This window comes from Carassius auratus, chromosome 31, assembly GCF_003368295.1.
Source record: "Carassius auratus strain Wakin chromosome 31, ASM336829v1, whole genome shotgun sequence".
Classification (NCBI taxonomy): domain Eukaryota; kingdom Metazoa; phylum Chordata; class Actinopteri; order Cypriniformes; family Cyprinidae; genus Carassius; species Carassius auratus.
The window spans coordinates 23,223,359-23,245,530 of NC_039273.1; the positions used below are offsets into that span (position 1 = coordinate 23,223,359).

Genomic DNA, 22,172 nt, shown 5'->3' on the forward strand with positions numbered 1-22,172 from the left:
TTATGTTCACCAAGGCTGCATTCATTTAATCAGTACTAAAGCAAAAAGTAATATTGTGAAATACAAATACAGTTTAAAAGAACTTTTTGAATCACTTATTGTCATTTATTCATGTTGTGGTAAAGTCGAATTTTCAGCATCATTACTCCAGACTTCAGTGTCACACGATCCTTCAGAAATCATTCTAATACGCTGATTTGCTGCTCAAGGAACATTTTATTTATTATCAGTGTTGAAAAAGTTGTGCTGCTTAATATTTTTGTGGAAGCTGTAATACATTGTAAGGATTCTTTGATAAATAGAATGATCAGAGGAACGATTTGATCATTTTGATGCTTTCTTGCTAAATAAAAGTAATTTATTTTTAAAAATATATGAGGAAAATCTTTAAGGTGTTGTACAGCAGACACTGCAGGTCCCTGCAGTTATGTGTTATGTCATCTCAGTTGTCTATTTTTACCTCTGGGGCTGTAAATGTCAGGAAACTACATCAGGCTGAGAAGTAGCTGAGATAATGGAATTGTTTAGAGACTAGCCACTTTTTTAATTTCATTATCATATCAAATAACATACCCTACATAGGTTTGGTATGCATGATACGGATAAGAATACAGATGCCATAGTGTATCTAAAGCAGAACAATGTGCAAATGCAAGCAGGGTTTAGAAAGCTCATTTGCTGTCTGCTTACCTGGCGTGTTGTCATGTAGTGACAAGCCTTCTATTGACAGTTTATCTGCTCATCTTTCATGCCTCTGAGTATTTCAGATTAAGAGGAAGAAGGAAGGTAGAAAATGGGGAGGGCCAATGTGGTTATGGGTAATCCAAAACCACTGTTGCTTAAACTACAGCCCTTTCACTCTGCATGCTTCATACCATATAAGGAAGAATTAACCCACCTGAGGCCAGGTAGACTCAAACTTATGCTTGTCAGTCCGCTTAAGGGCTCCCAAACAAGTTTTCTTGCTGTGAGTCTCCATTTTGTTTATTTCCATAAAATCTAACTTTCTGCCACGAGTCAGTTTAGGATTACCTGCAGGAATCTGTCTGACCTTCTTTGTGACCTTACTTGAACTTTGACTTTTGAATTTTTCTATAAAGGAGGCCTGTTTACTTTGTTGCCAATAACAGCAACATCATTTACAATAATCAAATTCACATATCGGGCAACCCCTGACTGACACAGAGAGAAAAATGCAATATCTATAATCGCCCATGAAGATAATGTGTCAGTAGTTTACAGACCAGGTCATCATAGTTAGCACCTGACCACTGGTTATTGTTTTATGATATCCTAAGGGTGACTTACAGCAATATATGTTCACTTTAGTCTCCTGCTCTCTCTCTCTCAGTCTTTACCTCTACATAATGTTTAAATATACTGAGGAAAATCACTGCAGGAATGCAAGTACAGACAAAGAACCACATTCCTTCACTAACAACCTCCACCAGCAGCCTTCCTCCACTCTTCCTCCAGCATTTGTGAAGCATTAAGGCTAATGTTTTTTGTGTGTGTGTGTGTAATTATATAAGCAATTTAAGTAGTAAAATGCGTATAAAAATTAATGAATGTATATTTAACTAGCAAAATCTATTTTTTGCCTCTTTCCAGTATAAAAAAAAAAAAAAAATAGCAAAAAGAGGTAAATAAATTAAACTGAATTATTAAATTCTAGAACTAACAGCCTAACCTAAGATCAATGTTTTGGCACAATTGATCAATCAATGAAAGCACATCTTTTGATCGACACGTCAACAGAAGCAATCAATCTTATGAATGGGCGGGGCATGAGGTGTGTCGACGTTGTGTTGACACGCCTACACAGCTGATTTAAGAGTTAGGGCGAGTTTGCAGAGTGAAGCAATAGGAAGCTAGAGAGCAGTACGCTGATGAGCAAACAGGCGAGTGTCACAAACTACAAAGCTTTTCGGATACATTTGTCGCATCCGTGTTGTTCTCTGTAAAAACGCAGGAGATTTGGAGAAAGGTGGTCATCTCAACAAACGGTGCCTGAGAGAAAACAGGTGAGCGAATTATTTAATATTCAGCTGCAGTTCAGTTCTCACCTGTACCTGTTCTACACAATCAGCCAGTGCACGCTCTTAAAACTATGCTGCTCTTCGACATTATAAAATTATTTCATGCTACGGAAATGGAAATTATAGTCTTTAATAATTTATTTTCTAATAGCGTAGCTTAATTAAACACTTTTAAAAATGAAAATATGATGCCATGTTGATTAATTATATGTATTTTCTTATTGTAGCCTGCTGCTAATCAAAATAATGTAGCTAGTAAAACGCACGCGCAACTCCGCTATCTGTAACATCTCCGGTGATCCGTCTGCTCTGTGCAACACGCCCAACCTGCTTTCAGCCCAGTTTCTTTAGACACGACCCGAATTGCTCAGCCCTGAGGACACACATTCTTCATCTGAGGACACTCAGTTATTACGTCACAATGCTAGTTTCAAAGTTGCATGAATGTTTTTATTTTTTTGTGAAGTCTCCGGTGTTGCTGTTGTTCATCTCAGAGCTGTTGGCATTTGAACTGTAAGTAAGGATTGAACATAAGCCAAGATCAGTGGGATGAGAGAACGTGCTGATGGAGGGATAAAGTTAGGCATGGCACTGCAGGTGACCACTCTGACGGCAGGACAGACAAACACATGTCCCACATCACCCTCTTCAAAAACAAACTGCAAATAAATCAGTTTGCATGTAAAGCTAATATTGCACTTTAATCTGGTCATATTTCAGCCTATTTGAAAACGAATTTATTGTATTACAAAACAGATTTACATTTTACAATTATTTGCATTACATTTCCATAAAATTGGCATTTAAAGACAACAAATATTAATTCTAAAGGGGTATCTTGCATTAAATTGACATTATCGATACATAATTAGTTATTTTCCAGAGTGTAATATGGTGGCTATTTTACCAAGCCTTGTGTTCGGCTATTATGACCAGATATAATTGCGTTGGATATTCTCCATTTTAAATGTAGAACGAAGTATTATGAACACAATAAAATATAAATGTAGGCTGTGCGTTTTAAGATGGCAAGCTCTAACATGTTGCCTTCTAAGGTCATGCATTAATGCTTCACGCTAGAGGAAGTGTGTCAATGTGGTGAAGCAATTTTTCAATATCATGAAGTTCCAGAAACCATTTCACTATTTTTTTTTTTTTTTCTGTTATGGTTGGCTGTTTGTTCCTCATTACTAAACCATAATTGTCCAACTCTTTTGTCATTTTAAATGTACTGCAATTCACTCATAGTTTGTTCCTTTTTTTGATCTTGTATAATCAGATGACAAGCTATCATGGGGCAACCCAGCAGAGGTGTATGTCATGTGCACACGCACATGCTGTCATCTGCATTTAATCACAGCGACTGTATTTGAGCTGTTAATGAACTTGCAGACAGAGATGACACCCTGCTAATCTCCTTATCCCTCTTACATTCCCTCCATCTCAACTGTATGCTAAAGCTGTGCTGTTGTTTCTTTTCACTTTCAAGATCCCTTGCTCATGCTTTAAGTGCTATCAGTGGTATCGCTGCACACCATGTAGCATCTTTTTTTCACTCTGGATGTATGGCTTTCTGTTAGGTTAGAAATGAGTGTACATGTCACTGCAAGTATAGTCAAAGTTTGAATTGGCAGAGAACTTTGACTCCCAGAAGCCTCTCTTTTCCTTGCCCTTGAGGCACAGGTAATATTTAGTACACTGCTGTATGACTCACCTTTAGTCACCTGAGTGAAATCCCAACTGTAGGTCACTTATTTAGTGTTTTTTTTTTTCTTCTACTTTTAATCATAATCTATAGTCTTTATTTTATTTTAATTTTGTGTTCTTTCAGTAACCATATTGCAAATTCCAGTTGTTGTGAACTGCAAAAAAACTTAAATATTAGTCAATATTAGAGGGTGGGTGGAGACTGGTTTGTTAACTTTTTTTTTTTTTTCACTTTTTGACCTCAGAAAATTCATAGTTTAATTGGGGTGTAACTGGCTGTTTTTTGCAGTAGTGTGCATTACTAGTTGTAAGTCCGGTTTATTTCTTGCTCTGTGTCCAGTTTCAGTCTATATATATTTAAATGAAATTTATGTGTTTAGCAGACACTTAAAAGCAACTTACAGTGCATTCAGGCTATCAATTTTTACCTATCATGTGTTCTTGGGGAATCAAACCCCCAACCTTGTGCTTGATTGCGCAATGCTCTACCAATTGAGCTACAGGAACACGTATAATAATAATAATAACAAATATATAATATATTTACTCCCATCAGAATGAGAGAAAACTATAAAGTCTCTTTAGATAACGGAATTAATAGGATTTTATTGACCACGTACTATAGATGCACCTCAAAACAACAGACATTGACTGTTTTTAGTGGTAATGAACTGATTTCTAGTAAATTTGTGAAGATATGGATGTATACTTCTAGATCTTTTAAATGAGTCCTAACATTGCTCCATTCTTATGCAAATAAAGATTTAGCCATTTAAAATCTTACAGCAGAGACTATATATCTCTAGCTTTCCAGAAGACCTTTGCATTATTTATCAGACTCCTCTGATGTTTCTTATTTGCCCTCTGAATATTTCTTAAGTGGGCTCTTGTGATAGTTACTGAACACTTTCTGAACCTGCATCGCTCTGGAAGCCTATTAAGCCATATAAGGTTACATTTTTGCTGTTTTTGACACATAAAGGTCTTCTCGCTCGTTTCAGAGATCTGGAGTCTTCCACAGGGTGTGGCAGATAATGACACTGTCCAAACTTGTTTAGGAATTACTGCTTCAGTACAGATGTTGCTCCACTTCAAAGTAATAAGAGCTTGTGTTTGAAAAGGCGCACATTAGGTGTTAGGTTGGATTGGATCTTATTGATTGATCTGCCAAAGGAACTTTTCATTACTGCTGTATGTTACTACTTTTTGTCTTTTTCAAATTACATTGATCTTGCCATGAATGAAGAGCCTTAGATGTTAGTATGGAAATACAAGCAAACAAACAAATGTAGGCATGGCACAATAAATGTCATGGTAATATGGAAAAGGTGGGTCTCATTCACTATTAACTGCATTCTTGCCACATAGTTCTGTGCACAAAATTGTGCATGCATAGTTTTACATTTACAAGACCCTTTTAGTTATTCAATTTATATGCAGTATAAAATATACCACAATATAATTAAAACGTATATAATGTAATGTGTTAATTAAATTGATATGCATTATAAAGTTTTGGATTTTTTTTATTTTTTTTTATGTGGTGGTCTAATTGGTTTAAAATGTTTATCCTTAAGAACACATTGAAATGTGAACTTTTGCTTGTTCTTTCTGAATGAAAATGTTTAACTTTGTAAGTTTCCAGGTTAGTCAGACTTTGTTTATAGCAAAAAAAGCTCTTGTATTTGGGTATATGAATCTTTAAAACTGAATTGTGGGTTTCTGAAATTAGTGTGGGAATGTATGGAATTCCTGTAATTGGTGTTGTTGGAGGAATTTGACTCCGTATGGAATAAATAGTGAAAGGGAAGGAGAATGGAAGTAAAGAGCTGAGGCAGTGCAGTATCAGTCAGAGACCGGTCACCTGAGGAGGTGTGGTTGTCAAGTTTTCTAATACAATATTGACACATACTGGAGTCAGACGCTTGAACGAGTCACCTTAAGTAGATGTCTGTGCACGATTGAGGAACTACAAAGACACTGCTGTCATGCTAGTTTTAAACTAGCATGACAAAACATAAATACAAATACCACAAAACATAAATACTTATACCTTCTCTCACATGTAGCCAAAATGTCAGATGCAGAGAAGTTCCTCTATGCCGACCGCAATACCATCAACGACCCTTTGGCCCAGGCGGACTGGGCTTCCAAGAAGCTGGTGTGGGTTCCCTCCGAGAAGCTTGGCTTTGAGGCCGGCTCCGTCAAAGAAGAGACTGGAGATGAGTGTCTTGTGGAGCTGATTGACTCTGGCAGGAAGATCAAGGTGAACAAGGATGACATCCAGAAGATGAACCCACCCAAATACAACAAGGTGGAGGATATGGCGGAGCTTACCTGCCTGAATGAAGCCTCTGTTCTACACAACCTGAGGGAGAGGTACTACTCGGGACTCATCTATGTAAGTCTGTCTGAATTGCATATGTTTGAAGTGTTCAAGTTTAGGGAATTCTGCACACATTGTGTATCATGCAGAAAACCTGTGGAAAACTCATAATTGTTCAACTCTGTTTAATGCGGAGGTATTTATGATTGCTAATTAAATTGCTAGTTAATGTTTAGTCAATGTTAATGTTTTGTTTCATGATGTAAATTGTTGTTTCAGACATATTCTGGGCTCTTCTGTGTGGTAATAAATCCATACAAGCATCTACCTATCTACACGGAAGAAATCGTAGAGATGTACAAAGGCAAAAAAAGGCATGAGATGCCCCCTCATATCTACGCCATCACAGACACGGCCTACAGGAGCATGATGCAGGGTGAGAACCCTAACTGCATGACTGATATTATATTTCTTGCTAAAATAGTATTAATACATTTTTGCTGTTTTTTTTTTTTTTTAGATCGTGAGGATCAGTCCATATTGTGCACGTAAGCTCGTCTTGGACCTTAATGTGAAATTCCAGTGCCGCAATAAAATATCAAAATGACCAGCAAAAATTACACCTGTTCTTTCAAAACTTATTATTTATTAATATTTGTCCAGGGGTGAATCTGGTGCTGGAAAAACTGAAAACACAAAAAAAGTCATTCAGTACCTTGCATCTGTAGCGTCATCCTTCAAAACAAAGAAAGATCAAGTGAGTACAAACCCTTTTTGTTTTTTAGCTGAGTTCAGAGTCATGGAAAAGTCATTAACAAGCAAATGTTTATTTGCATGCACATCTGACAGACACAACGAGTGCTGATTGTCATTACAGAGCTGTCCATAAATAATTAACCACATCCATTTTTAACATCAGCTATTCTGTCTCCAGCCCCTATTATGATACTGTAAACGTTTTGTTAATATCGCTCTTATCTCTTCCTGTTTTTCATCCTCCATTTTTCCTGTCAAAAGTGTTTCTGTTTATGGATTTGAAACTTTCAGTCATTCTCTCTGAACCAGGAAGTCAAAATTCTGTTTTCACATTCCTGTATCAGGTTTAGACTGGTTACCGCTGGGTATCAAATTACTATGTGAATACCTGCATGTTTGTTCATGATTTATAATATACTAAACTCTTAAACAAAAAAAAAAACCTACATACATCCCATTGTTGAATAAGCATGTTTGAGTCCCCCTTCATTTTTTGCCAATATTTTGAGAATTTCTTTCTTTTCATCCTCCAGAGCAGTGTCACCCTGTCACATGTGAGTTATGACTCCATTACTTTCTCTGTCCAACCACATGCACTTTTTTATTTATTTTTTTTTATTTTTTGCCCCACTTTCCTGGTCAAGCTTAACTATAGAAGTTATTTTGCAAAGTCTAACTGCTTCAGCTAATGCAAATTCTAACACTGATGTGGAACAAAGTTTAATGCATGAATTGTTTTTAGCATTATAAATGTAATAAATGTACTGAACTGCAAAACTAGGCATCAGTTTTCAGCCTCAAGCAAAACTTTTATTTGCAAATAGGTGACCTGGGTCTACTGCGTATTGGTGTATCGAGCTTTTTCAAGGGTTTTTTTTTTTTTTTTTTTTTTCACTAATTGCTAACAGTTCATCCATGTTTTACTTTTAAATGCACTCTTCATTCCATCTTATCAATTCTTTGTCTACTAGGGGGAGTTGGAGAAACAGCTGCTCCAGGCTAACCCAATTCTGGAGGCCTTTGGCAATGCCAAGACTGTCAAAAATGATAACTCTTCTCGATTTGTAAGTTTGCACCGACAAAAATCCACTCGACTCCCTTTAAATAGCCAACTAAGTGTTGTCGTGAATCAATATGTACTGTTCATTCACAGGGAAAGTTTATCAGGATAAACTTTGATGTCAATGGTTATATCGTTGGAGCCAATATTGAAACTTGTATCCTTTTATTGACTGAACCATCATTTAAGAAACTAAATTATTAACAAGCTAACAATTTATGTTCCATTGTCCTCATGCAGAAATGTATTCAGCCTTCTGTTAATCCCCTAACAAGCCTTTATCAGATCTGTTAGAGAAGTCTCGTGCGATCAGACAGGCAAAAGTTGAACGGACCTTCCATGTTTTTTATTACCTGCTATCAGGAGCAGAAGGCAAATTGCGTGGTGAGTACTATTTATGCCATAAACGGTCCCATAAGCTGTGTGTGTGTATGCATGTGTGCTGCTTTTTTTTTTTTTTTTTTTTTTTTGAAGGAACATTTAAATTGATCTTCTCTTAATGGAGACTTTGTTTTGTGAATTTACACCAAGTTTGAATATACACCAAGAAGTTTAATACTCTATAAACTTTTCATAGAGATTAGTCCTAAAGTTCATTTTCCACACTACAGCTGAGCTGTGCCTAGAAGACTACAATAAGTACCGCTTCCTGTCAAATGGAAATGTAACTATCTCCGGACAACAGGATAAAGAATTGTTTGCTGAAACCATTGATTCCTTCAGGATTATGGGCATCCCTGAGGAGGAGCAGACAGGTACAGAGACCCAAACAAGACCCTTTTTTTTTATTTGTAGTTCTTGTGCAGTGTGTTTGACTACCTGAAGGTGTGAGGTCTTTCATGAATCAGGAAAGTTTTCCAGTTTCACATGATGGACTCTGAGATCATAAAATGTAGTTATTCTGTCATAATGACTGAATTTGAAGTTTGGCGTTTATCTTTCTAAGGGGTGATGTGTCGGTTATTACCTTGTCTGGTGAAATGTAATGTTTTGGTTATCATGTCCCAGGTCTTTTGAAAGTGGTTTCTTCTGTACTCCAGCTGGGAAACATGAGCTTTAAAAAGGAACGCAATTCTGACCAAGCCTCCATGCCCGATGACACAGGTTTAAATTTATTTATTAGCATGCACTACAAATTAGTTTTAGTTTGGTTTTATTTTTGCGTGTTATGCGTATGAGTTGCATATCATATGAGTTCTCAATGTCCATTTTCTCATTTATCAGCGGCCCAGAAGGTGTGCCACCTCTTGGGCATGAACGTGACAGATTTCACACGTGCCATTCTCATGCCACGCATCAAAGTGGGTCGTGATTATGTTCAAAAGGCTCAGACTCAAGAGCAGGCGGAGTTTGCAGTGGAGGCTTTGGCCAAAGCCATGTATGAAAGACTGTTTCGCTGGTTGGTTATGCGCATCAACAAAGCTTTAGACAAGACCAAGCGTCAGGGAGCTTCTTTCCTTGGAATCCTGGATATCGCCGGATTTGAGATCTTTGAGGTATGAAAGGATTTTGGAAAAGAATAAACATTTTCCAGACGTTTTATTTTGTGAGCATCTTCATTCTAATGGACCGTTTTGGTTTTAAATTTTGCTTTCTCTTCAGCTGAACTCTTTTGAGCAGCTCTGCATTAACTACACCAACGAGAAGCTTCAGCAGCTGTTCAACCATACCATGTTCATCCTGGAGCAGGAGGAGTACCAGCGTGAAGGCATCGAATGGAGCTTCATCGACTTCGGCCTCGACCTGCAGCCATGTATTGAACTTATTGAGAAGCCTGTAGGTTTATCCTTTCCTCCTCAAACTTTGTAGGATACGGTTTTAGTCTCTCACCCTCCTTCGATCCCTGATTTTTCCTTTCTTTTCCCCCCTTCCTCAGACTGGTCCTCCAGGAATCCTGGCTCTGTTGGATGAGGAGTGCTGGTTTCCCAAAGCCACAGACAAATCCTTTGTGGAGAAAGTCGTTCAGGAATTGGGCGGCAACTCCAAATTCCAGAAACCCAAGAAGCTCAAAGATGATGCTGACTTCTGTATCATTCACTATGCTGGCAAAGTAAGAACCATTATGAGTCTTAAACACTCTTTGAACAAGATTAGTTTCTCATATGTTTGTAAAGTAATTGATACTGTGGATGTCTATATCATGAAGTCACACTGGATCGGCAATGCCTATGGAAATTGCTGAGGTGGCCAAGTGAACGCATCACAACGTTATAATGTTCAGTATGAAAAATTAATTTAAACATTCTTTAAAACATTACATTTCCCTCACTTCCCTATAAAGTAAAAACGATTGGGGCTTAAGAGGAGATACCTTATTGGTTTTTATTTTTAAGAGTGTATCATGTATGTGTCTGTCCGGTCTTCAACAGGTTGATTACAAGGCAAATGAATGGCTAATGAAAAACATGGACCCTCTGAATGACAATGTAGCTACTCTACTCAACCAATCATCAGACAAGTTTGTGTCTGAGCTCTGGAAGGATGGTATGTGACTTTTTAAGATGATTTTAATGGTTTGTAATTTGAGTATGATTTCACGAATGTCTAACAAGTTTTGACGACAATCCACCTGCTTCATTGAGCTTTTGTTAGTCAGGCTTTTAGGTCGTCATAAAGTAAAGTGAGTCTGGTTCTGCCAGTGTGTAATATGCAGGTGGTCTGCTACTGTTCATCCTGGACACTAAAAGACTCCACAGATAAACATGAAAAGTTTTCTTACCTCTTTGGTTTCCGGCATAATGCGTTTTGTTTTTCATTGTTTCATCAGTGGACAGAATTGTGGGATTGGACAAAGTGGCCGGAATGGCTGAATCCTTGCATGGAGCAGTCAAGACGCGTAAAGGAATGTTCCGTACAGTAGGACAACTGTACAAGGAGCAGCTGACAAATCTGATGACCACTCTCAGAAACACCAACCCTAACTTTGTCCGATGCATCATCCCCAATCATGAAAAGAAGGTATGAAGAGAAAAATCTTCAAAACCATTTGTAAAGCCTGATGGATCATGTTCCTTTTGAGGCCTCTAACAATTTAAGTCATTGCTTTTCTCCTTAAGGCTGGTAAATTGGCACACAATCTGGTTCTAGATCAACTAAAGTGTAATGGCGTTCTAGAAGGAATTCGGATCTGTAGACAAGGGTTCCCCAACCGTATTGTCTTCCAGGAGTTCAGACAAAGGTATTTGGATTTTCATGAACGCTAAGTATTGGGACTGCTTATATACTATGTAGCAGGAAATAGAATTGTCGTTTTGACTATTTAGTACCTATAGACTTGAATTAAAATTAGAATTGTCCAATAAAATTTAAGTATATATATATATATATATATGTATATGAATACTATATGAAGTATGCTCATTCAGGGACTTGTTTAATTTTTACTTCTTTAGTTAAGACAACATTCTACATGTGTTAATTAAAAAAAATCTTGTACAATTTTTAACTCCCGTTTTTATTTTTTTTCATGTATTCCAGCTCAGCTTGGGTGCTGACATGTCAAACTACTACTACTGTATAGACTACTGAAACAATCAGAGTCTCTAATTTATTCTCTCCTAATATGATTTCAGATATGAGATCCTTACACCAAATGCCATCCCCAAGGGCTTTATGGATGGAAAGCAGGCCTGTGTCCTCATGGTAAGATTTAATACACACCGTTCATCTTCAGCTTTGACAATTGCTACTTTTTGTTGAAAATTGAAGCTCTTAATTGCATATAGAATTTTGTTTCTCTCTCTTTCAGATCAAAGCCCTGGAGCTGGATTCTAACTTGTTCCGTATAGGTCAGAGTAAAGTGTTCTTCAGGGCTGGAGTTCTTGCCCATCTGGAAGAGGAGCGAGATCTGAAGATCACTGATGTCATTATCACTTTCCAAGCCTGGTGTAGAGGCTATGTGGCTAGGAGGTAGATATTTTACATTTTTTAAGTAAAGCTCACATTTCCATGACACTACAGCTAGAACAAACTGAATTGACTTTTAGGGATTCGATTCACCGATGCATTACAATTTGGGCTGATACTGAGAAGCTGACAACTTTTATAAGTGATATTGAAATGTCTTGGACAACAGATGTCTGTAAGGTGTTAATTGAACGGGTCTCTGACAATGACAAATCGGGGTTTGTTTTATGTAGAGCCTTTGCCAAGAGGCAGCAGCAGCTAACAGCCATGAGAGTGATCCAGAGGAACTGTGCAGCCTACTTGAAGCTCAGGAATTGGAATTGGTGGAGACTCTTTACCAAGGTAGACATCCAGATTCATAAACCTGTATGTTTATTAGATCAATAAAAGGTCTAAAAGCAGTTTCTCCACTTTTTCTTTTCAGGTCAAGCCTTTGCTGCAGGTGACCAGAAAGGACGAGGAAATGGTCGCTAAAGAAGAAGAGTTGGTTAAGATGAAGGAGAGACAGCAGCAGGCTGAAGACCAGCTGAAAGAGTTTCAGGCCAAACAAAAACAGGTATACATGGTGGTGGTCTGTTTCCTCTACCTCAAGAAAGAATAAACCATCTTTGGGTCCATAATCTTATTATTTCCCTGTTAAAGTTAAATGAAGAGAAGATGGCACTGCAGGAGCAGTTGCAGGCAGAGACCGAGCTGTGTCAAGAGGCTGAAGAGATGAGGGCACGTCTTGCTGCACGTCAGCAGGAGCTGGAGGAGGTCCTGCATGACCTGGAGTCCCGCTTAGAAGAAGAGGAGGAGAGAGTCTCACAGTTTCAGACAGAGAGGAAGAAAATGCAACAGAACATCACGGTCAGACAACAAGTTTGATGAAATAGTTTAAATTTGGGAGATCAGTGCTTTAGAGCTTCAGACTGAAATTACTTGTAATTGAAAAACCTAAACTCCTTTCCCAGGATCTGGAACAACAACTGGATGAGGAGGAAGCTGCCAGGCAGAAGCTGCAGTTGGAGAAGGTCACCATGGATGCCAAGATGAAGAAGATTGAGGAGGAAATTATGGTTCTTGATGACCAGAACACCAAACTTCACAAGGTCTAACAAAAGTCATTCTTTTAGGTGCAACAACTACGAAGTAGTTTCAATTAACAATTCCTTAATTGGGGGTGGGAAAGGAATTTAACAGAATCAGAATGAGCTTTATTTGCCAAGTGTGCAAACACTGAAAGAATTTGTGGGGCTTTTTCTCTTTTTATTCTCTTCAGAGTATCGTCTCTTATCTCCCCATTTAGTGTGTGTTTTTGGTCTGTTTGTAAAGGCCCTTTGTGCTGGTGAAACAGTTTGCGTTTGCCTTGAACCAAGGTTTGTTGTTGTTAAATATGTCCTGGTTGGAGCAAACATGTCCTCACAGAAACTGTAGGATGTAACCGCTTTGAGATCAGCCAGATCAGTGGCTGCAGCTCCAAAATTGCTCCAATCCGTGCAGTCGAAGCAGGCTTGTAAATCCCGCTCGGCTTCATTAGTCCAACTCTTAACCACTATTACTACAGGCTTTACAGATGCGTTTTTGCTTGTAGGCTATTACCGTATTTTCCAGACTATAAGTCACACTTTTTTTTTTTTTTTCATAGTTTGGCTGGTCCTGCGACTTATAGTCAGGTGCGACTTATTTATCAAAATTAATTTGACATGAATCAAGAGAAAACATGGGTGCTCTATACTGCTCAGTGCTCCTGTAGTCTACGAGCTCTCATATAGCGGCTGGAGACGGTAGTGTTTTTTCTTGGTTCTAAATAAATGCGACTTATAGTCAAGTGTGACTTTTTTTTTTTCTCGTCATGACGTATTTTTGGACTAATGCAACTTATACTTAGGTGCGACTTATAGCCAGAATATGGTAGAAGTTGAACAAACAGTGATCCGAGAGTCCCAGAGCTGCTCAGGGGACAGAGTGGTGTGCATCCTTTTAAACTGTGTAGCAATGGTCCAGTATATTGCTGTCTCTGGTAGGGCATGTGATATTTGTATTAAGGCAATTCACAGGTGAGATGAGCTTTATTAAAATCACATAGAATTACATTGTCTGGGTAATGCCGCTCTGTGTGCCAGCTGTTTAAGCAATGTATGCTCTCACCACAATAAAAGAGAAACTCCTGTAGCAAATAAAAAGGCTTGCAGTTAATAAAGAAAGCTTCCAAATTTGGCCAGCACATCATCTTTTAAACTGTCATGCATGTACACCAGCCTTTGTTGATATAAAAACAATCCATTGCCTATCGTTTTCCCTGATGGAGCAAAAAGTCTGCAAAAATAGATTTGGTGTGCTATCTCTGATATGCTGGCTTTCATCCCTAGTAAACCTTATTGGGGAAAAAGTTACTTTTAAAACGGGACAAATAAAATAGTAAAAGTACCAAGGAGGTACAAACAAGGAAGACATGCACAGCACCATATTGTTCAAATGAATGTCAACAAACATGTCTCTGATTCCACCTTTATGATTCTGGACACAGACAGTTTGACTAATGCTACATAAATGTAGTATTTAACTACAATAACTTTCTCCCAAAAATGCGCTTTAAGCAAGTGACTTTCCTGAATAAGAACCATTTCTTGATTTCCAACCAGAATATAAATTCTGCCATCTCTTCAACCCACCTGCAAGGACTGCACTAGGTGCAGTCTGCTGCAGAAACTATTTAGTGCTTGTCCTTTATAGTTGTGTGTGTGGGTATCTGTGCTTGCAGGAGAAAAAGCAGCTAGAGGAGAGAATTTCAGAGTTCACCATTAACATGGCTGAAGAGGAAGAGAAATCCAAGAGTTTGCAAAAGCTCAAGAACAAACATGAAGCTATGATTACAGACCTGGAGGGTAAGTGTTTTCAGGACTTTGAATTAATACAAAAAAAAAAAAAAACACTTTTTAAAGTAAGCCCAAAAATGCTGATTTAGAAAAAAATACATATTACTATTCGCAATAACAAAGTCTCGTTTCTGTGTTCTTTTCTCGATCTCTATACATATTTGCCTTTTTTTTTTTTTTTTTTTTTTTTTTTTTTTGTTGTATACTCCCTTTGTTAAATGATGTCTCCTTTATGTTCTCAGATCGTTTAAGGAAGGAAGAGAAGCTGAGGCAAGAGTTGGAGAAGAACAGGCGGAAGTTGGAGGGTGACTCTACAGAGTTGCATGATCAGATCGCAGAGCTGCAGGCTCAGATAGCAGAGCTCCGTGCCCAACTGGCCAAGAAAGAGGAAGAACTCCAGGCTGCACTAGCAAGGTGAGTAGAACTTGTAACAAAAAATAAGGGTTTACTGGAGAATTAGCATTGAGCTTTAATTTCATCTGTCCATCACTTCCACTTTTGCCTTTTTTACTTTAATGGCCTTAATTTCTAGCTACTAAAAAAGACTTTTTTTTTTTTACTATAGGATTGAGGAGGAAGCTGCCCTTAAGAACGCAGCCCAGAAGAACATTCGTGAGTTGGAGGCCCAGCTCTCAGAGCTGCAGGAAGATCTGGAGCTGGAGAAAGCTGCTCGTACTAAAGCAGAGAAACAGCGCAGGGACCTGGGAGAGGAGCTGGAAGCTCTGAAGACCGAACTCGAGGACACCCTGGACTCTACTGCTGCTCAGCAGGAACTCAGGTCAGCCATGAGGAAAACTGACTGGGCTAATGAAGACCTAACTTGAGATATTGCTTTATTAAATAATCTGAACTTTCCACACTGGTAGCATGTCATCTTTTATCAGCTTCACAATTGTTAACTTCCTATCTGAAGGGCAAAGAGAGAGACTGAAGTGTCTCAGCTGAAGAAGACTCTGGAAGATGAGGCTCGTTCACATGAACAGATGCTAGCTGAAGTTCGACAGAAACACAACCAGGCCTTTGAGGAGATCAATGAACAGCTTGAGCAGGCCAAAAAGGTGAGACCATGTGAATCCTGCAAAAATGATTTTTTTGATCCTATGAGTGTTTCAGTAGAAAAGGTGGATCTATGATTGCCATTTATTTCAGTGTTGCGTATTGAATATTTATACGTTTTTCCCTAAAAAAGTGCTATTTAACCAGTTAATTTTAAAGGTAGGGTTTCTGAGAAGTGTACACCTTATTCTTTCAATCCACAAAAGCAAACTGCAGAAAAATGCTAACTGACTTTCACTGTTGGATCCCTCAGAGTAAAGCATCTGTGGACAAGGCTAAACAGGCTCTAGAGAGTGAACGCAATGAACTTCAGATCGAACTTAAGTCATTGTCACAAGGTAAAAACGAATCTGAGCACCGTAGGAAGAAAGCCGAATCGCAGCTCCAGGAGCTCCAGGTCAAATATGGAGAGAGTGAGAGACAGAAACAGGAACTGGCCGATAAAGTGTCAAAGATGCAGGTATTGAAACTTAAAAGGATTTTGAAGATATTTGGATAACTGCACATTTTAGTGGAAACTCGTGCCTCCATGAAAAATCCTATTTTATGCATCAATAATTAGGTGGAGCTTGAAGCTGTTCAAGGTACACTGAGCAAAGTGGAGAGCAAATCCATCAAAGCTGCAAAAGACTGTTCTACTGTTGAATCTCAACTTAAAGACACACAGGTACAACTTGGTCATGCACTACTGTGCACTTGCTTGCTCTTAACATCAATGGTGGACTTTCAAATAGCTGATTGTTTTACCAGTATTGCTGTAAAACTTTTTTTTGTCGTTTTGAAAAGTTATTTTATATTTTCTCTGTGGTTAGGCATTACTGGAGGAGGAGACTAGGCAGAAGCTTGCACTCTCCACTCGTATTCGGCAACTGGAGGATGAACAGAACAACCTGAAAGAGATGCTGGAGGAGGAAGAGGAGGGCAAGAAGAATTTTGAAAAGCAGCTGCACACTGCTCAAGCTCAGGTGCATGCGCCATTGAGTCTGTAGACATCTTGGTCTAGGAGCAGTTTGTGTTGGAGTGCACTGTTCTTATTGTTTTTGCTTCTCAGTTGGCAGATATGAAGAAAAAGGTCGAGCAAGAGGCCCAGAACCTAGAAAGCATGGAGGAAGGGAAAAAGAAATTGCAGAGGGAGGTGGAAAACTTTGTGCAGCAGTTGGAAGAAAGGAATGCTGGTTACGATAAACTGGACAAGACCAAGACACGTCTGCAGCGAGAGCTAGATGATGTCCTGCTAGACCAGGCTCATCTGCGTCAGACCGTTCAGGAGCTAGAACGCAAGCAGAAGAAGTTTGACCAGGTAGAGAACAGTGTTTATCAGTAAATTGAGCATAAGTGTATTTTCTATTAATGGACAAGATATGGAAATGGAATGCTACTTCTCTGGGTGTTTACAGTCTTGCAGTCTTTTTAAGTGATAAAATACTTCAATTTGTGCAGATGCTGGCAGAGGAGAAGAACATCTCTCAGAAGTACGCTGAGGAGAAGGATCGTGCTGAGGCAGAGGCACGCGAGAAAGAGACCAGAGCCCTGACTCTGACTCGAGAGTTGGAGGCCATTACTGACTTGAAGGATGAACTGGAGCGGGTCAATAAACAGCTCAAAACCGAGATGGAGGACCTGGTGTCATCCAAGGATGATGCTGGAAAGAATGTATGTGAAACCGAAGCATTAAGAGTCTAACATGTATCTTAAGACGACAACTGTTCCAATACCTAACCAGCTGCCATTAATTATCTTTACAACATGCTAACAGTTTTGGAACCAAGTTAATCTTGTCATTGCCAAAACATGTTCATTTCAATTCTAAAGATTCAGTTTGCTAAAAATGGTAGTCATTATTTATTCTTGCCCCTTATCTTAGTTGTGCGCAATCTTTTTATTTCTCTTCTTTTAAGGTGCATGAGCTTGAGCGGGCCAAACGAGGAATGGAACAGCAGTTAACGGAAATGAAGACTCAGCTGGAAGAGCTGGAGGATGAACTGCAGCTCACAGAAGATGCCAAACTGCGCCTGGAGGTCAACTTGCAGGCCACGAAGGCTCAGTTTGAGAGAGACCTGCAGAGCAGAGATGAGCAGGGTGAGGAGAAACGGAAGCAGCTAGTCAAACAGGTATGTGCTCGCCTGCCTGACCTCTGAAGAACAGTGTTAACGTTGGGGAAACTGGGAGATGATTGTCTACTGATATTATTCTTGAATATGTCAGGTGCGTGAGATGGAGATGGAGCTTGAAGATGAGAGGAAACAGCGGGCTCAGGCCGTATCTGTGCGCAAGAAGCTTGAGCTGGATCTGTCAGAGTTGGCTGCTCAGATCGACAATGCCAACAAGGCTCGAGATGAGGCCCTCAGACAGCTCAGGAAACTACAGGTATACAAATATACATTCTGCATGAGCACGGCCATCACTTTTGTATTAAAGTGGTGGGGACGTTTCAGGGACTAGAAATCAGATCTGTACTTTTGCATGTGGACTAAAATAATTGGCGCACATGCAGTGGCCATGGCTTCAATGTGGTATCAGTGTAATTTCCTCTCTTGCTTTGCAGGCCCAGACGAAAGATCAGATGAGAGAGGTTGAGGAACTGCGTCTGTCCAGAGATGAGGCTCTTAACCAGGCCAAAGAAAATGAGCGCAAGATCAAGAGCATGGAGGCTGACATCATGCAGCTGCATGAGGTTTGCCTTGTTGGATCAGAATTGTTGCAGCCAGGGACTAATTAATTGTTTGTTTAGAAGAATATGATTCTTTAAAAGTGTGTGCATACAGAAAACCTTTCCCCCTTTTTTTCTCTCTCTGTAGGATCTGGCTGCTGCTGACAGAGCAAAGAGACAAATCCAACAAGAACGAGATGAACTGCAGGATGAGCTCACTAGCCAGAATGCCAAGAGGTGAGTAACCTGCTGTCACTGAGATGTGATGTATTGTCCGGTAGCGCATCCTGCACCAGACAGTTAGTCCTAGAAAATCAAAGTGTATTTGGTATCTCACAGTGTTTTGTGGTTTAAATAGGGTTGGTTTTTTTGTTTCATTTTATTTATTTTCCTCTGTCAGCTCACTGAGCAGTGATGAGAGGAGGAGACTGGAGGCACGTATTGCTCAGGTTGAAGAAGAACTTGAGGAGGAACATCTCAATGTGGAAATGGTCAATGATCGACTTAAAAAAGCAACACTGCAGGTAGAGTACAGGGAGCTTCATGAGATGACTGCTGAGATTTGGGAACACTTCAAATGATGTTCATTATTCTCTGTGGCTTTATTTTTGTTTAACGTCAGGCTGAGCAGGTTACAGTGGAGTTGTCTGCAGAGCGTGGTAATAGCCAGCGTCTGGAGGGTTTGCGCTCTCAGCTGGAACGCCAGAACAAGGACCTAAAGCAGAAGCTTCAGGATTTAGAGGCAGCTGTGAAAAGCAAGTACAAGTCCACAATTGCTGCTCTGGAGGCCAAGATCCCACAGCTCGAAGAGCAGTTGGATAATGAGTTAAAGTGAGTGATGGTAGATGGTTTGTTATTGGCAGCAAATTTCAAACCCACACAGTCTGGCATAATAAACAGATATCATTATAGACTTGCACAACATGATTACACCTCAAATCTCCCGATAACATTTCAGTTGTCCGCTTATTGTGAGGTCTTTTATTTATTTATTTTTGTTTTTTTTTTTATTAGTATAACATGTACACCGCACGTTTTTCAATGGAGGGACAGAAAGCTCTCTGACTAAATCTTAAATATCTTAAACTGTGTTTTGAAGATGAACGGGTTTGGAACGACATGAGGGTGACTCAATGACAATTTTAATATTTGGGTGAACTAACCCTTTAATTTCCTCTTTGTCAGGGAGAGGCAGCAGTCCACTAAACAGGTGCGGCGTATGGATAAGAAACTCAAAGAGATCTTACTGCAGGTTGATGATGAGAGACGCAATGCAGAACAATACAAAAATGAGGTAGGTTGTGCATTTAATTTATAATACAGTAAGTTCAAACTACTGCAAAGCCAAGTCAGAGTCTTAATTTGATCTTTATACATTCTCAAACTAAGGTGATTTGATCCACTTGGACCGTTAAAGCTAATAGAAATTCAAGACCTGTTTTGTTGTCTTTATTGCTAGATAATATTCCTATTTAATAGTCATGAAATTTTACTCCTAATGGTGGACAGCTGAAATGTAAGTATCATAACGCTGTATTTGAAATGCCATTAATAAAGAAATCTTCCCCTTCCTGTCAGACTGAGAAGCTGAACACTCGTATGAAGCAGTTGAAGAGGCAGCTTGAGGAGACTGAGGAGGAAGCGGCTCGAGCTAATGCCAGCCGTAGGAAGCTGCAGCGAGAGCTGGAAGATGCCATGGAGTCTGCTAATCTTATGAACCGAGAAGTCAGCAGCTTAAAGAACAAACTCAGGTGTGTACTCCGCTGCTTTGTGGAAGAATGACAAAGAACCCTGACTACAAAAAACATCGGTTTTACATTTTTTATGCCTTTTTTTTTTTTTTTTTTTTTTTTTTTATGACTTCTGTTTGTCTTCAGGCATGGAGATTTCAATGTCAACGTACGTCGTACAGCTGGACGCTCGGGTGTGGATGGTGATGAGGACAACAGTCTGAAAAGTGAGGGGTCCGAGTCAACTCCGGAGTAAAATTCAAAGCGGAGCCTATTGGTGTTACAGATGAGGATCTATTTGCCACGAAGTTTCAAATTTAAATGAAATTTGTATGCTTTAAGGGCAACTGTATCCTTTAATGGGGTTTTCACTGTAATTTTCAATGTTTTAAAGCAGATTCGGAGCCAAACAATTATCCAAGCCATAACTTTGCATCCAAGGGAAAAAAAGCTTTCATTTTGCCATTTATCAAACATTTATATTTCCAGTGAAACTGAAAGTTTATCTGGCGTAATTTGTCCTGCCCTGTTGATAACTGCCTTACAATGCATTTGAATAAATATTGACTATTTATATTTTACGGGGAAGACAAAGTATTTATCCACTTTCAAAGTAAATTAATGTTGGGAAATTTTTATAATGGATAATGGGAAGAATTTTCCTTACTCAATGATGATAAAAAATAATTAAATCCAGGATTTAGAGAAACATTACTCATCAGCCAAAGAGATTAATTTTGTTTCAAGAGCACTTCAGCACCAGTTAAGCCTTTTTCTTAATAGATTAACGGGCACTTTTCCACCCCTTCCATGGTTTTAAAATTAAGACTGATTGCCTTAATTAGATATATTATTAATGGTTTTTGAGAGTTCTCAGGATTTGTACACCATGTATTACTGCAAACTTTTTTTTCTCTGTTTTTGAAGTTCACAATTTAGGTGGTGGGGTGTGTAAAAGTTTTCAATTGTACTCTACCTTTTTTTTGTATTCAATTTTAAATGTATTTGCTCAAATTATTAATCTGTCATGTTATTTTTCTGCATAATACATTACATTATACTGTATACATTATCCCGCTGTATGTTTCATGGCACCATTTGGAGAATCTTGATAGACCCATATATTTGTCAAACTTCAGTGCAATTGTTGTGGACTGACTGTATTTGGAACAATTGAAAAGATATTTTCCTCTCACTTTTAATGTCACCTACGGTTTCATTACATCTGATTAAAGCTTTGTCTTTTGTACCCTCAATTTTACCTCTAATTCTTCCAAACGCAACAGTATTTCCTTTTTATAGACAATATTTTCTTAATGATTAAAGTGATCAGATGGTTAAAGATCTCTGCTGATAACTGAAAGACTGTAGATGAAAACTTTATAAAGCCACATTCATAAAATATTTATAATAAAATGGTTTCAGTGTTGCCCACAGGTTTGAAATTTACTTGCGGTGATGGCCAGGTGGAAAATCCCAAAAATTTTATTGAAAAATTTTTTTTTAATTACATATATAACGTATTATGCATTGTAAATTATGCAAAATGACCGCTTTAAATGTTTGCTTTATCACCGTGTCTCTCGGTGAATGAGACACAGATTTTACTGATACTAGTCAAAGCTATATATTGAATGTGTCAAATAATGTTCTTTGTTTTTTTGTTTTTTTTATGTGTGGTGCATCCCAGCCAGAAACTACAATAGTTTAGTATGAATTGAATTTAAATGTAATTAAAATGTTATTTGTGTAACCAAAATACCAATAATGCGCAGAAGAAAAACACTTAACGTGTGATTTATTATATTTTATTAAAAACTTAAACGAAATCCATCGGGACTCTCATCTTGAATTGGCTGAACCTGTATGATTTAATTTTTTTCGACCAGATTAAACAAATAAACCATTAGAGGATAAAAACAAAAGGAAAAAAGCGGCCTTTTGGAAACACTGGGTTGCTTCTGTGTAACGTTAGCTTTCTTATGTAATAAATGTAACGTTACTGTACTTAATTTTAAATTAGCTTCTGAGTTTATAACTAAATTAAACCGAGTCTTGATGGGTTTTCTTGCACTAAAAAGGGA

At 38.5% G+C, this 22,172-nt stretch overlaps 1 protein-coding gene across 2 annotated transcripts; it reads left to right on the top strand.

Moving 5' to 3' along the window:
* Positions 1 to 1,849: 1,849 nt before the first annotated feature.
* Positions 1,850 to 21,344, top strand: LOC113050906 (myosin-9-like). Of its 2 annotated transcripts, XM_026214354.1 has the most exons (41): positions 1,850 to 2,024; positions 5,816 to 6,147; positions 6,352 to 6,508; positions 6,593 to 6,620; positions 6,736 to 6,829; positions 7,362 to 7,382; positions 7,800 to 7,892; positions 7,982 to 8,045; positions 8,174 to 8,272; positions 8,500 to 8,643; positions 8,897 to 8,992; positions 9,113 to 9,384; positions 9,491 to 9,664; positions 9,765 to 9,938; positions 10,258 to 10,372; positions 10,656 to 10,846; positions 10,945 to 11,066; positions 11,461 to 11,530; positions 11,637 to 11,797; positions 12,028 to 12,136; positions 12,219 to 12,350; positions 12,437 to 12,643; positions 12,748 to 12,885; positions 14,538 to 14,661; positions 14,895 to 15,066; positions 15,218 to 15,430; positions 15,566 to 15,710; positions 15,962 to 16,168; positions 16,271 to 16,375; positions 16,521 to 16,673; positions 16,760 to 17,008; positions 17,149 to 17,361; positions 17,607 to 17,819; positions 17,914 to 18,075; positions 18,254 to 18,382; positions 18,507 to 18,595; positions 18,759 to 18,882; positions 18,981 to 19,189; positions 19,544 to 19,652; positions 19,937 to 20,109; positions 20,236 to 21,344. In XM_026214354.1, the coding sequence occupies exons 2-41, from the start codon at positions 5,821 to 5,823 to the stop codon at positions 20,342 to 20,344; spliced, it is 5,886 nt and encodes a 1,961-aa protein (XP_026070139.1). In that variant the 5' UTR covers positions 1,850 to 2,024; positions 5,816 to 5,820; the 3' UTR covers positions 20,345 to 21,344. The 2 variants fall into 2 exon arrangements, with proteins under 2 accessions (XP_026070139.1, XP_026070140.1); XM_026214355.1 differs by lacking the exon at positions 7,362 to 7,382.
* The last annotated feature ends 828 nt before the right edge of the window (positions 21,345 to 22,172 follow it).